The 16,033-nt window shown below is 42.2% G+C and overlaps 1 protein-coding gene across 3 annotated transcripts in view; it reads right to left on the bottom strand.

Annotated features, from left to right (window-relative positions):
- LOC126236504 (neuromodulin) overlaps window positions 1-16,033 on the bottom strand; it is a 949,037-nt gene that overhangs the window by 721,101 nt on the left and 211,903 nt on the right. Inside the window, exon 1 of one of the 3 annotated variants that reach the window (XM_049945863.1) lies at window positions 12,606-12,744. The exons of the other annotated variants lie outside the window; for them this stretch is intronic. Within the exon in view, the coding sequence (XP_049801820.1) occupies window positions 12,606-12,621 (16 nt within the window). The 5' untranslated portion in view covers window positions 12,622-12,744. Of the gene's footprint in view, window positions 1-12,605; window positions 12,745-16,033 lie in introns of those variants that run through there. 3 annotated transcript variants of the gene reach the window in all.

Below are 16,033 nucleotides of genomic sequence, written 5' to 3'. Positions count from 1 at the left end.
TCGCGAGATAGTGCTCTACCATCTGAGCTACCCAAGCACGACTCATTACCCGTCCTCACAGCTTCAATTCTGCCAGCACTTGCCCGTAAAAGGCAAAGGTCCCGAGTTCGAGTCTCGGTCCGGCACACAATTTTAATGTGCGCGGAAGTTTCATTACCATGCCTAATAAAAAGTACGGAACCCATTGGCGTTCTAAACTGCTTCAGTCGTCCTCGAATGGATGAATAGGGCTTTCAAGGGAATCTTATGCCATTATTCCTGCAAAATAGTGGGAATTATAGGAAGAGATGATGGAGATGGATAGCGATTTTGGACACTTGTCTCCAAAGTAGACCACAAACATTCAATAATACTGAGATCTGGTGACTTTGGTGGCCAGTGGAAATGCGTCAATGCATCCCTGTGCTCACAAAACCAGTTCTGGACGATGCGAGCTTTGTGAACAGGGCCTCTGTCCTTTTGGCACAAAGCTACACTACTGGGGAACAAATACTGCACCACGGGATGGACCTGATCAGCCAAAACGGTCACATAACAGTTGGCAGTAAGATGACATTGTAGAGTACTCCTGAGGCCCATGGACTATCGCGATGTGGCTGCCCAAATCATCACCAAATCCTCGTCATGTTTCTCTCTTTGCACGTGAACCCGGCCAGAAGTTGCGAATAGTGTAAAACGGACTCTTCAGACTAAATGACTTCGTTCCATTGCTCCACAGTTTACGTTTTCCTGTTTTGGAGAGTTTCATCACTGATGTATGGCTTTGGAATTCCAGCTCGCCCTGTAATTTTCTGCTTATGGACGTCCCTTCTTATTTGTTTTTTTTTTTTTTTGTGCTGACAGAGTTCGCGAGTGCGACATTCAGTTTCTGGAGTTGCTTTTGCAGTTGCAGTGCTATTATTTTTCGTCACAATCCTCTTCAGCGGCCAGTTTGTCGCGATCAGTCAATATACACTTTCATCCGCGTTGTGACTTATCGGATGAAATTATTCCATTTTTCCTTTTCGGTATGAATCTTTGATACGATGCCCTTTGAAACAGTAACCACTTCAGCGCCATACGAGAACCAACAATTTTCCCCTGTTCGATTTCATTTGCCTCCGACATAATGCAGTCACAACTACACAGAACACTATTCTGACCTCGACTCATACCTGAAATGTATTGAAGACGTTACGTAAGCCGTTCCCGGTCAAATACAACAGCTCAACCTGCAGGCTTTGCTAACTTCTGTATTTGTTTTCAAGTATGCACTTCTTGCTGTTTTTCCACATTTTGTCCAGTCCTGTACTTAACAGCGAAAACTGACACAGATGCAAGTATAAAACCGAGCCAGAACCCTTAGGTAAACATGGACTCGTAAACGAGCCGATTGAGAGGTAACCGCTATCGTGTGGCTAAGAGCTGCCATTCAATTTAGAATATTTTCCTAGTTACTATAGATTTCTTTGAAATGTAAACTTTTCGATTAAGTCAAAATGTTATTGGGCTCGGATTTCAGCTACGGCCAATAGTTGGGCTGCACGGTAGACGCACGATGTAGGAACGGAACACTTTTCTCCTCACAAAGAATCTTACCAAAAGTCGTTCTTCCCGCGAACCATTTGCGACTGGAACAGAAAAGGGGTAAGTGATAGTCGTACGTCAAGTACCCTCCGTCACCGACCTTAAGGTGGTATGCGGAGCGTAGAGGTAGATCTAATGTGAGATGACGTCCAAAGCATCAATGTGGTACAAGGTGGATAAGTCCTCAAGCCGCTGTACTTTGGCCTCCAGTATCACCCGATCTCACTGTTTTGCATTCTTATGTCAGGCGTCATGTCAAAAGTGGTGCGTACAGTACGCCCGTCGATAGAGTTGGAGAATCGGAGTAACAAATTGTGTAGTCCTATTTAGATTTGTGAGGTGATCCAGGAGGTATTTGAAATAATTAAAAACTCAGTGAAGGGACGAATGCTGCGCTGCATCCAAATGGATCAACCACTCTTGGAACACATCCTTTAACATGTACGAGTGTACAATAAATTGTAACGTGTTGAAATACTGTTTCTTACTAGCGCAGCATATTGGTGAAATTTAGCCCAATTATTCGTAGGCGAGGACTTCATGGGAACGCTTACATTTCATTACATTTATACTACCTAGAACAATATTACTTGCTGAAATCAGTGACGTCTCGCAATCATACACCCACAGCTATTTCAGAACTAGCCCATGTGTTGACTAACGTCTTCTGGGACCTCTTACTTTCAGTACCGTGTACTTTGGTGTGCTCAGTTTTCGTTATTAACATGGGGCCTAGATCATTCATCCCTGAACCAAGTTTTATCTACACACTGTTCAAATGGCTCTGAGCGCAATGGGACTTAACATCTGAGGTCATCAGTTCCCTAGAACTTAGAACTACTTAAACCTAACTAACCTAAGGACATCACACACATCCATGCCCGAGGCAGGATTCGAACCAGCGACCGTAGCGGTCGCGCGGTTCCGGACTGAAGCGCCTAGAACCGTTCGGCCACCGCGGCCGGCTCTACACACTGTACAGTACACACTACTTCCGTGTCGGTGTAAGACGGGGGTACATTCCAGCATAGTTTATGTACACTTAAGGCATAGACATACGCACACAGTGGAAGAGGCAGGTGGTAGGTGGCACCACGTTGTCGCAACGATGACACCAGTACCTGCAGGTCGCCCCTGAGGCGACTGTCGATTACTTGGTAACTGGGGAGGAGTGTGGTAGTGGCGGTGAGTATGGAAGTAGACGAAATGCTTGAGAGCGCGCTGGGTAAAACGGAAGAGCACCTCTCTCAGACGTTGTGGCAACGGCAGCAGAGTTACATGAACAGTGATCTTCACGAGTCCTGGACCATTCATTAACACCAGAGGTGCATGCCGCGAATGTCCACACCTTGATGTTCGAGTTGCTCCAAATGTAATTCACGCCCCTCGTCGACGTCACGCTATCGAATGTGTGTTTGTTTTGTTTGTTATCAGTCTTCTGAGTGTTTTATGCGGCCTGTCACGAATTCCCCTCCTATGCCAACCTCTTCATCTTAGAGTAGCACTTGCACCCTACATCCTCAATTGTTTTCTGGATGTATCCCAATCTCTGTCTTCCTCTACAGTTTTTATCCCGACAGCTCCCTCTAGTACAATGGAAGTTATTCGACGATGTCTTAACTGACCTCCTACCATCCTGTCCCTTCTCTTGTCAGTTTTAGAGGAAGCCTTTCCTCGCCAGTTCTACAGAGGACACCCCCCTCATTCCTTATCTTATCAGTCCACCTGATTTTCAACATTCGTCTGTAGCACACCATCTCAAATGTTTCAGTTCTCTTCTGTTCCGGTTTTCCCACAGTCCATGTTTTATTGCCATACAGGAGGAGGAGGATATTAGTGTTTAACGTCCCGTCGACAACGAGGTCATTAGAGACGGAGCGCAAGCTCGGGTGAGGGAATGATGGGGAAGGAAATCGGCCGTGCCCTTTCAAAGGAACCATCCCGGCATTTGCCTGAAGCGATTTAGGGAAATCACGGAAAACCTAAATCAGGATGGCCGGAGACGGGATTGAACCGTCGTCCTCCCGAATGCGAGATTTCCATACAATACTGTGCTCCGAGCGTACTTACTCAGAAATCTCTTCCTCTAATTAAGGTCTATGTTCGATACAAGTAGACTTCTCCTGGCCAGGAACGCTTTTTTGCCAGGGCTAGACCGCTTTTTATGTCCTCGTTGCTCCCTCCGTCATTGGTTACTTTGCAGCCTAGAGAGCAGAATTCCTTAGCTTCATTTATTTTATGACTGCCAATTTGACGTTAAGTTTCTCGCTGTTCTCATTTCTGCTATTTATAATTATTTTCGTCTTCCTTCGATTCACTCTCAATCCATATTCTGTACTCATCAGACCTCTCATTTCATTCACACCCGTCCTAATCTTTGCACCTCGTTATTGGTCCCCATTTTTATAGCTTACTCTTGGTTCTGGCACATACAGTATGTTATCTGTCATTCCCTACGGCTTACTCCTATTTTTCTAAGAATTTCGAACATATTGCACCATTTTACATTAACGAACGCTTTTTCCAGGTCGAAAATCCTATGAATGTGTCTTGATTTTTCCTAAGTCTTACTTCCATTATCATGTACACGGCAGCGTTGCCTTGTTGCATTTACCTTTCTTAAAACCAGCCTTGTCATTATCCAACAGATCCGCAGTTTCCTTTTTCAATCTTCGACATACATATTATTCTAGTCAGCAGTTGGGATACATGAGATTACAAGCTGATTCTGCGATAATTCTCGCACTTTTCCGATAATTTAATGCGCTGTCTCCAGACTCATAGATGTTACACACCAAATGCAACAGTCGCTTGGTTGCGATATTCCCCAATGAGTGCAGAAATTCTAAAGAGATACTGTCTATTCCATCTGCATAATTTAATCGCGAGTCTTCCAAAGCTCTGTTAAGCTCTGTCTCGATTCCCATTTCATCCTCAGTCACATTACTGCACAATTCCTCACCCTTGTTGAGGCCTTCAACGTATTCCTTCGACATATATGCTATCTCTTCTACGTGTAACATGAGAATTCCCATTGCACTCTTAATGTTGCCGGCCTTGCTTCCAATAGAATCTAAGGTTTTTCTGACTTTTCTATTGCTGAGTCAGTTCTTCCTAAAGCTTTTTCGTTTTCGATTTCTTCAAATTTTTCCTGCAGCCATTTCGCTTTGGCTATTATTTTTCTCCTAAGTGACTTATATTCCTGTATTCTTGAATTTCCCTTAGCATTTTTGTGCTTCCTTCTTTAGCCTATCGTATTCTTTTTTGCAGTTACCTTCCTTGTTCCTATATTTTTCTGTCCAACTTCTGTGGTTGTCCGTTTCAGAGATGTCGATAACTCTTCAAGTGATCTGCTCACTGTGGTACTTGATACTGTAGTCTCTATAGCCTTAGAGAACTTTAAACCGATGCCATAATTATTCAGTACTTCTTATCCCATTTTTTCCACATTAATGTTTTCGTATGAATCTCTCTAAGTTCATTTCATTCATCATCATTATTAAATTTTTATCTGAGCCTATATCTGCTTCTCGAAATGCCTTACTGTCGAGTACCTTATTTCGGAATATCTTCCTGACCATGATGTATTCCAGGTGGAATTTTCTGTATCTCCAGGCCTTTTCCAAGTACATTTGCTTATTTTGTGATTTTTCAACAGTGCGTTCGCTAGTATTAGCTGTAAAGTATTGCAGAAATTAATATTTCTCCGCTCTCATTCCTATTACCAATCCGATACTCGCCCTTAATTCATTCTTCTATTCTTTCCACTACTGACCCGTTCCAGCACCCCATGATTATTAAATTACATCTCATTTTACACACTGAATTACACTTTATACATCGTCATATACTTCCTCTATCTCTTCATCTCGTTCTTGTGACGTCGGCATGCGTAGCTGAACCGTTGTTGTCGGTGATGTTGGTTTGTTGTTGAGTGGGATGAGAACAACCATATATCTAACTTGCTTGCAGTAACTCACTCTCTGCCCAACTTTTTAATTCATAACGAATCCTACTCCTGTTATACCAATTTCTGCTGCTGCTGCTGCTGCTGATATTATCCTATATTCGTACGACCAGAAATCCTTTCCATTTCATTTAATTGACCTATAGATAGATTGAGACTCTGCATGTCTCTTTGCATTTTTCAGCTTCTCTACGAAGTTCAAACTTCTGATATTCCACGGTTCGACTCGTACTATGGTGTCCTTTCGTTAGCTGTCCAAATTTCTTATTAAGATTAGCTCCGCCTTGGCAGTCCCCTCCCGGAGATTCAAGTGAGGGACTAATCATCCATCTATTGTCAATGGAGAGATCATCGTGCCACTTTTTCAATTACAGGCCATATGCCCTGCGGATATACATTGTATGTCTTTCATGAATCCTCAGGACGTTGACCATTGCTGATTCTTCCGCCGTTATTGGGTAGTTTACAAACCCAAGAACAAGACGTTGCTCTGTACCCTCGTCGCTCATCCACTCTCTTTGAAAAGGTCGTTGGCCCAACGACGGTGACTCCGTATATAGGAATCTTAGGCCGCCATTGCTGGTGATTGTTATTCAGAATTTAAGCAATGGCCGGATTCAATCCAAGGGCGAAGGTTATTGCATTACTTGTCAAGACGCTACTCGTAGACCATGGGTCACTATGGACGTACTATATGGTGAACTATCGTGCGAGTACGCTCAAACGTCTGGTACACTTGTTTTTCGAAGCATGGCGACAATCAGTATGAATGATTTATCAGTATGGAATGTAGAGGGCAGAGCCTCCCTAGTCATCAAGTGCCACAGCAATCAGCGACTCGAAAAATGTCACTAGCTTCTGCTAGAGAGTGCAACGCACTACGTTGAGACAAATGGTTGTAACGATGGCTGCTAACATTATCTTTAATTTGTTGCTTCCCAACACTTCCCGCCCATACTGGCTAGCCTAATTCGGCTGATACAATTCTCAATAATTAGTGATAGTTTAAAAAGTTTGCCCATAGTGGCATAGGATGTGAGGTTTAGCATCTGACTCCTTTTTTTTTTCATTAGACTTTGGTTGTTAGTTGCTCCGAAATTTCTATAACGCTACAGAAACACAAATGTTTAAATTAATAGAATTTATTCCTGCTATGTCTTGCAACATCTCTAAAGTACACTAAGTAGTGTTCTTAATACGAATATAAATGTGACCGGACCGCCTTTGGTTGAACGATAAAATCGTCATAATTAATACGTAAGCCACCTTTAACCTCGTGTGTGTGTGTTGCACGTGCAGCGCTTTGACTAATGAGCGTATTACGTAATACTTCCCATTCTTCCTCTTCAGGTGCTCTGCCAATAGTGATCTCCCGAAATGTCGTGCTATTTGTTTATAAGCTCCTAATTTATCTCATGAGAGGGTCTATAGCGAAACACGTTGTCGTTTATGAGCTTTTAGAATCATGTGGTTCGACCTTTCATTTGGTTGACTACAGAACGCCGACCCCTAACTATGCATTAGCTTCCTCTATCAGATATCTTCCTTCATAGAGCGTAGCCTTTGTTGTGAATTATCAAGTCTAGCATATAGCACTGAACTGTACAATCTTTCAGTTCGATACTTGTTTAAGGTATGACAAAAGTAAGAAAAAGCTATGGTGTTACGGATTCCGCGCAGTTCTCTTTTCTTGAACTATATACTCGTAATAGTAGGAAAAAAATGTTTCACACATTTCAGTTTAGAATTTTTTTTTTTAGAAATTTACTATTTGCTTCAGTTTGAAACAAGGATTTGTGTGCATTTTGTCACAAACGTGACTACGCGCGTGTCATTCTAGGCGTCAGTATTTCCCAACACCGTACAATTTTTTGCAAGCTTTCATTATTTCGCATTTCTATGGAAAAACTAATGTGAAGCAATTTAATTGCATCGGTCAATAACGAGACCACTACAAACAGCTTTGTAAAATAACCATTTTTACTTGGTGATTAGTTTCGTAATGCGTAGCACATCAAATACGTTATCTCTTTCAGTCCTAAAGGGTAAGTTATGACCCACGGCGAGCTCATTTCGAGCCAAAAAAGTGGGCTTCACTCGCACACGTCAAGGACGTTTAAGGATGCAGTCTCCTTTAGTCTACGGATATGATTATGTGATTTTGGAAGTCTAATTTTGCGCGTCTCTCAATTCTTTCGATGCTTATTGCCACGTCTACTCGACAGAGATTCAAACGCAGGAGTGCTACTCTAGAATTGTTCGCACTATCATCTTGTACGCGGTTTCGTTTACAGATGCACTGCTCTGAGAATCCTCTCAGTTTAATTAGGGCTTCGTCTTCCATTTATCTTTGCTGCTACTGATTTCATGTGCTCTTCCCCTTTAAAATCACTTCGAAATATTACCTGCAGAAAGTAAACTATGCCACAAGATTCAGATATCTACGTATTATCTTAAAATAGCACATTATCTGAATCTCTTTCTTCTTATGGGCACATCTAGCCCTTATCCACATAGAAAAATAGATTATATTTTGTGCACTAAATGTACTGCCTAAAGCAATTTAACTTTTGTAATAACTACCCATCGATAATATTTTCCTGTGAACAACAGTACTGCTCACTGATTAATCGTTCACTTGTGTTGACAACACCAGAGATCCTACACCATTTCAATTTGACACATTGCATCCTCTCGCTGTAACATCCATTAGTACAATAGTACCCCGATTCTGCTTTACAAGTTCAGAACAGTATAGTTTTGCCTATTTTGGGACTGACTGTAGCCCTGCTAGTTTAGAAAGATGCTTTGGTTCATTTGCGGATGTTGAATACCATTGTATGAGTTATTCTTTGCTACCCTACAATCTTGTCGATACCGTTCTAGAAGTATACGTGTATGGGCACAGATACTGAAGGGTCAGTATTTTGTTTCCGTGGCGAGCTCGGCCAACCAAGTCTAGCGCTGTGCTCGCTGCTCTACCATTCATCAGGCACTCGGCATGAGTCATTTAGCTTGCAGAGTAGGAAGGGGTGGGGTGCAGTGCGCTAATGTAGTCGTGATAAATGGCCCGCTGCTGTTCTTTCTTATGTAGCTGGACGTTAACTTCCGGTTCCTCTGTTGTCTCTCTAGACGGCCAGCAGTAAGCTCCAAGTAACATGAGCAACACCGTTCTCATTTCGACAGAGAAGAGTAGAATAAATCACAAAAGTACGTCACTAATTTAGTTGCGCGAGTCACGTCCGAAAGAGTGCTGCCGCTTGGCTAGTAGCAGTTCAAAAACATTGGAGATAAGTTTCCTGTGTGATCTACAGGCGTTGAGTTTGCCTCATAATCACCATTTTCCAGGAGCTTCCACTACCATAGAAAAACCTTCATTCAGGTGTCTGCGTAAAACACGGGACTTGGAATATCGGACACCAAATGTTCAAAACGGTGAGAAGCACACTGTTTCTTTAGGTGGAGAAAGAGGTGTCGAAATGCTGAGTCATCTGGACAGAGCGGAGGAGTATGTAAGCGTGTTCTCAGTTTTCTGTGTTCTCAGTTTTCCACGTCAATCGTTCTGAATGGTGCGTCTCAGTTTCGTACAATGCAGATGTTATTGATGTGGCAGGCCTTACAAAGTCCACCAATAACACACATTTCCAATCCCTAAATATAGATTCTTTCATTCTCCTCGCAAATGTACATTTGTTAACTTTTTTGTCTTCTATGAACTTCAGTGATGCCATTTCTTATGCAGACTCCAGTCCTGTTTCAGAAGCAGCCAAAGTATCTTCGTTTGCTATTAGCAATTGAATCGCTGTCCCTAAGTCCACGTATGGCCATCGTTTATTTTCCAACGACTTCCACTTTCACTCACACAGAGAAAGCAGCAACACTCTCCCTACCTCTACGCAAACCAAAGTGATCTCTGTAGTCCAAAATGATCTCTGTGTAGAACTAAATTTTCCCGACGATAGGCTGATTCTTCTCAGATGCACCTCGAGCATTTGAGTTTCAACGAAATTTGCATACTGGAGTCGATTGTTAGTGTTTGGTTCATAGTGAAAGGGTCATAGCTGGTTCCATTATTACGAGGTGAGCAGAAAACATAAGACTCTCCTTTCGCAGTATCAAGAGTGTCAGTGGTATTACTTGTGAATGGGTCGTTTTGAAGCGTCAGTTTCTACATGAAATGATTCCTAATATATGCTACTATTACCATAACATGTGGTGATTTTTTTGTACCTCTACTTTACACATTTATACATTGAACAGCTTCGGATGCTTGCAAGCCAAAAACTGGTTCCAACATGCACCTCAAGCCGACAAGGGTAAAGGATGAAACACAACGACCTCAGTACCAAGCGACACTTCTATTCTCAACGCAAAATATATAATCATTGAAGTCGAATCTTTCTAAATTATCAAAACAGCGTTCATTCTTGGTGTAAATGATCCATTAATTTTCTTCATACTAGTTTCCATGCGTTTTATACTGCTGAATCCGAAATTAACGCATTGTTCCAGATGGGATATTCGTGATACAAAAACGAGTCAACAGCCAACGAACACTGTTATTTAATTAGAATACGCCATATTCTGAAAGCTGCAACACCTACAACGCAATGCATACATACTTCTTCACAAAATTTGAACGATGAGATGAAGATTGGTCGATAAACAAAACTGGATGAAGCTGTTTTAAATGTTGTACAAAAGTAAGTGTGATAATATTCTGTAGCGTTTTGCGTTCAGTGCTGTTCTGAAGAAAATATGAAACTATACTAATAAGGACTATATTTTAAAAAATAAAGGCTTAAAAATATTCGTCATAAAAATATACAAGAATGTCGCACGATGGATTGTTTCTTATTTTCGCACATTTTTCCATTAGGTTAATTTAATCTCGTTGTGAATAAGCACTGCTTACAACACGTGAGACAATTTCGTGTAGTGCAGTCCAGCGTTTCAGTCCTTGTTGCAGACGTCCATCGTCAGACTAAGACGTACACAGAAAAATTCTGTCGGTTGCGAGTTATTTGAGGCCACGAGGCATTTCAGCATTCCAGCAGTATTCAATAAAGTTGTAGATCCTGTTAGATGTGGTGAACTGACTCAAAGGTAACGACGATGTCAGTCTGGCATGACGCTGGTTACTGGAAGCGTAATTCTGAAACCGATATTCAGATGCAGTAGTTCCGACGATTTGTTTGCGAATAAATGTAATGAACATGTAGAAGACGTATACCGACTGCAAACATGTAACAGAACACTATTAATTCAGATGTTTCTTTTTATTGCTTGTTTGGGTATAGCACTGCGAGACCTGTCCTGTATTAATCCATAGTAGCAGCCTGTTCGACATTCACCTCACACCAGGTGGAACGAGCGCTTCACGTTTTATGAATGCACTTTTTATCATACCGTGCCGTCATGTCGTAACACAACATGCTCTTGTTAGCATCATTTCCGCTGTTTTCGTAGGATTAGCCAGTAGAGCTCATATGTATTAAACAGTTCTTGTTTTACCATGACCATGCTTCTCAGATGCCATTGGGTACCTACCGTATAAACCTATGAAGAGAGAGAAAGTGATTCTAATAAATGGATACTGTTTGCGTCACAAGCAGACATGCAACACGAGAAGCTGCTTTCTCGTTACTTACAAGTAGTACTTTGTGTTTTTGTTTACATTTAAATACTTTGCTGTGAAATATGACTTCACTGTCGTTACAGTATACTTGCAGCATTGGTAGACTCTACCCATTTACTGCTAAACAAGGAAAGACTGGAGAAACAGCACACGGACAGATTCAGTAGATCAAGATAGATGAGGGTGACAAGGTCACTGTAAAGGTGACACCGATCCAGTGTTATGAAATTTTGCAAATACCACAACAGTTTCCTATGCAAATATTTGCGATCTGCGACTGTTGTGGTATTTATAAAAGCTCAAGTTAGGATAGATCTTATCGTATGATATAGCTTGTAACTATGTTTCAGTTTGAGGTAAACAAATAAAGCACCAGATGATGCGTTCTGATACGCACATAAAAATCTTTTAAAAATTGAATTAATAACGTGATATGATGAAGAGGAGAACATCAGGTTTCTGCATGCAGACAGATGACTAAGACAATACTCAAGCATGGCTTGACATTCAGTGGTTATGTTTGTGGAACGAACAGTAATAGACTCGCTAGAAGACTATTCACCATCTCTAACTGAAATAAATTCAGCTGGTTATAAGATTCATATGAACAACACAGAAGGAAATACAGTATACAAATTACTTTATGTTCTGTGCGCCCACTCCTGTTGAAACGCTTGATATTAAGAAGAACCTCGCTGACAGGTGGTAAAATTGTAGTTTTATTGACATACAACAGTTTAGCGGCCTAGAGCCGCATCATCTGGTGCAACGTTAAAAGGTCATAGGTATACCCACGCTCCTAGTCAAGATATATTATACATCACATTGGGAAACGACGGGTGACAAAGACGTAATCCAGTGAAGTCACCAGTGGGGGCCGCTTGTACTCTTCCCAACATCGTCACACCGATGCAGGGTAATTTTAAAAAAAGGGCCTATAACGACATGATAAACGCAACAGTAATGTAATGTATACAATATTCATTGGGTAATATAACTTGACTAGCTGCGATGGATATAGGTATGACCTACTGAAACCGTTGCACCTGATGATGTTTTTTACGGCGAAATCGGATGTTATCAGTAAAACAATTTTACCAGGTGTCAGCGCAATTCTTCTTAACATCATGTAAAGCAGGGATTCACAAGAGGCTTGAAAAGAACGAAAAGAAAGTGTCAGAAGAACGAAAAAAGAAAACTACTGAAGTTGGAGAGATTTTGGGAGGATTAGAAGTCAGAAACTATCAAGCCAACGATAGAGTTCGGAAGCGCTTCTTGAGTGGGCAAAAGTGAAGACAAAATGAAGAAGCATGTTATGTGACAAGTTGTGACAATAAATGTAAAGTGACATTTTCGTGACAGCCACGGACAGTCGCGACTGAGAAATGAGTTCGAGATGTTTAAGAGAGGAAGCGGCCACAGCGCGTTGTTTACCGTAAGCAGACGACATGTTGCTGCGGGCGTCGACCAAGCTGCGTCTGCGTGCTCGCTAGGAGTGTTTGCTGCTGCCGTTTCTTCCGCCTCGTTCCACAACAAACGCTCGACTGCCGGCCGAACTGTCGGCGGCCGCTGGTGGGCACTGTGCGTCGCGCGGGTTGCATAACTGCAGAGCTGGGCTACGCCACGCCTACGACTCAGGCAGGCACAAGGCCGCCGCCGGTGGCGCAGCAGGGACCGACACAAGCATTTCAGCCGCTGCACTGCATGTTCCGCTTCGGCTTTATATCCAGACTGTGCTAAAAATAGGCTAAAGCGGAAAGTATCGCACAATCCGCTAAACAACTCGTGCATTTAACTTGCTGACATCTACAGCTACACGACTACTTTTCAATTCTCATTTAATGTTTGCTGAAGGGACAGTAGATTCACTGTCATACTATTTCCCCATAATTTCATTCTAGAATAGCACTTAAATGTTTCCGTGTGGGCTCTGTTTCGCTCATGATGATGGTCACTTCTCCCTATATAGTTGACAGTCAACAAAATACAAGGTGAACAAGAATTCCACCGAAGGACTTTCAAAGGCGGCCGTATGGAACATCATAACAAAAATTCTATTAAATATGAGGTCTAAAATGAATACCTTAAGAGCTATGAGCACTTGTTCATCTTCCCTACTGTGATGCACACCTTAAAGCTCTTTGCTTCCCACATTTAGAAGTGGTAGTATGGAGAAAAATAGGCAAAAAGAAGTCCCGTAGACGTGGGCAGTGATTGCTATACCAAACCGATAATCATATCAATGATATTCTCTCAACTATTTAATTATCGTACAAAATGAGCCTCCTTCCCCTTAACTTCTTTGGTATAACCTGAATCCTTTTGGACTACACGAAGAAGAATGAAAAATAAAATTTAGGTGCTGCTAACTAATAAACACCAACAGTCTTTTCGCAGTGGTAATACCGGTTCCCGTCAGATCACCGAAGTTAAGTGCTGTCGGGCTGGTCTAGCACTTGGGTGGGTGACCATCCGGTATGCCGAGCGCTGTTGCCAAGCGGGATGCACTTAGCCCTTGTGAGGCAAATTGAGGAGTTACTTGATTAAGAAAGTAGCGGCTCCGGTCTCATTAACTGACATACGGCCGGGAGAGCAGGGTGCTGAACACATGCCCCTCCATATCTGCATCCAGTGACATCTGTGGGCTGAGAATGACACGGCGACCGGTCGGTACCGTTGGCCTCCAAGTCTTGTTCGGACGGAGAGTAACTAACAAACAGTTTAGCCTTGGGAAAGGCAAATGCACAACAGATGCAATTCTGACGTTGCGCTCAATGGAGGCATGATTCATTGGATTTGCCGATCCAGAGTAGCGTAGAGCAAACTTTAGACAACGGAAAATGATGCAAAACGTTCGAAATCCTAAAAAAGGAAAAAACAATGCTTTAGCGAATGCTATATTGAAAGGATGAGTACTGTACAGTACGTACAGAAACAAAGAGTGAACAATATTAATGGATGCTCTAGAGAGAAGTACTCGGATTAAAAAGTTCGTAAGGCAGGGACACAATATTTCTACACTACTATTCAACGTATACACCCAAAAACAAATGATGGAAACAAAAGGCAGCTTGTAGTGCTATTAAAATTCCAGAAGAAAGGATATCAGTGATATGATTCGCTGGTGCCAGAAGAACAGCGAAGAAGAACTGCGCGACCTGTTGAACGGAATGAACAATTTGATGAACGCATACTATGGACTGAGAGTGAACCGTAAAAAGGGGAAAGTAATGAGGAGTAACAGAAATGAGATTAGTGATAAAATTAACATAAAAATTTAGACCACGAAGTAGACGAAACTGAAGGACTGCTACGTTAGAAGCAACGTAACACATGAAGCATGGACGATGTAAAAAAGCAGACAGGCATATTGTGCTAAACTAAGTATACTAGCGTCAAACATCTGCTTGAATTTGGGGAAGAAATGTATGAGAATGCGCGTCTAGGGCACAGAAATGTATGGAAGTGAAGCACGGAATACGAGAAAGTCGGAAAAGAAGGAAACAGAAATTTTTGAGATGTAGAGTTAAAGCAGAACGCTAAAAATAAGTGGACATACGACATGACATCCTTCGTAGAATGAGCGAAGAAAGGCTTCGTCGAAAGCACTGACAAGAAGGAAGAAAAGAATGGTGGGATACGTGTAAAATTGTTGGAGAATAACTTTCATGGTACAAGAGTGAACTGCAGATAGCAAAAACTGTACGGGAGTGTATAGATTAGAACATATAGCACAAATAGTTGAGGACGTTGGGTGGTAATGCTACTCTGAGGTGTAGAGATTGATAAAGGAGACTAGTTTCTGGCAGGCCACATGAAACCAGTTAGCAGACAGAACACCTGGGAAAAAAAAGAGAGAAAGAAATTCAACTGGCATATGAACCCTCTAGATCCATTTACACGTCACCTACACCTACATGATAAATGCCATAACAAACCTGAGGGATTATTTACATTTGCTCTAGGAATGAACTGCACCGGATGACTTCATCAGTTCCAAATACCGTCTTCTGGGAAAATTCCGAATCCACAAAACCATTCAACACATCCGAACCTTGATTAGCCTGATAATCGCAGAGAAAATGCAATCGAGCAACTATTAATGGGAGATACTACACTACTGGCCATTAAAATCGCTAAACCAAGAACAAATGCAGATGATAAACGGGTATTCATTGAACAAATATATTATACTAGAACTGACATGTGATTACATTTTCACGCAATTTGGGTGCATAGATCCTGAGAAATCGGTACCCAGAACAACCACCTCTGGCCGTAATAACGACCTTGATACGCTTGGGCACTGAGTCAAACAGAGCTTGGATGGCGTGTACAGGTACAGTTGCCCGTGGAGCTTCAACACGATACCACAGTTCATCAAGAGTAGTGACTGGCGTATTGTGACGAACCAGTTGCTCGGCCACCATTGACCAGACGTTATCAATTGGTGAGAGATCTGGAGAATGTATGGCCAGGGCAGCAGTTGAACATTTTCTGTATCCAGAAATTCCCGTACAAGACCTGCATGCGGTCGTGCATTATCCTGCTGAAATGTAGGGTTTCGCAGGGATCGAATGAAGGGTAGAGCCACGTGTCGTAACACATCTGAAATGTAACGTCCACTGTTCAAAGTGCCGTCAATGCGAACAACAGGGACCGAGTCCTGTAACCAATGTCACCCCATACCATCACGCCCGGTGATACGCCAGTATGGCGATGACGAATACACGCTTCCAATGTAGGTTCACCGTGATGTCGCCAAACACGGATGCGACCATCATGATGCTGTAAACAGAACCTGGATTCATCCGAAAAAATGACGTTTTGCCATTCGTGCACCCAGGTTTGTTGTTGAGTAC

The sequence above is a fragment of the Schistocerca nitens genome, chromosome 2 (genome assembly GCF_023898315.1).
Source record: "Schistocerca nitens isolate TAMUIC-IGC-003100 chromosome 2, iqSchNite1.1, whole genome shotgun sequence".
NCBI classification, from domain to species: domain Eukaryota; kingdom Metazoa; phylum Arthropoda; class Insecta; order Orthoptera; family Acrididae; genus Schistocerca; species Schistocerca nitens.
This window is presented reverse-complemented; position numbering and strand designations above follow the sequence as displayed.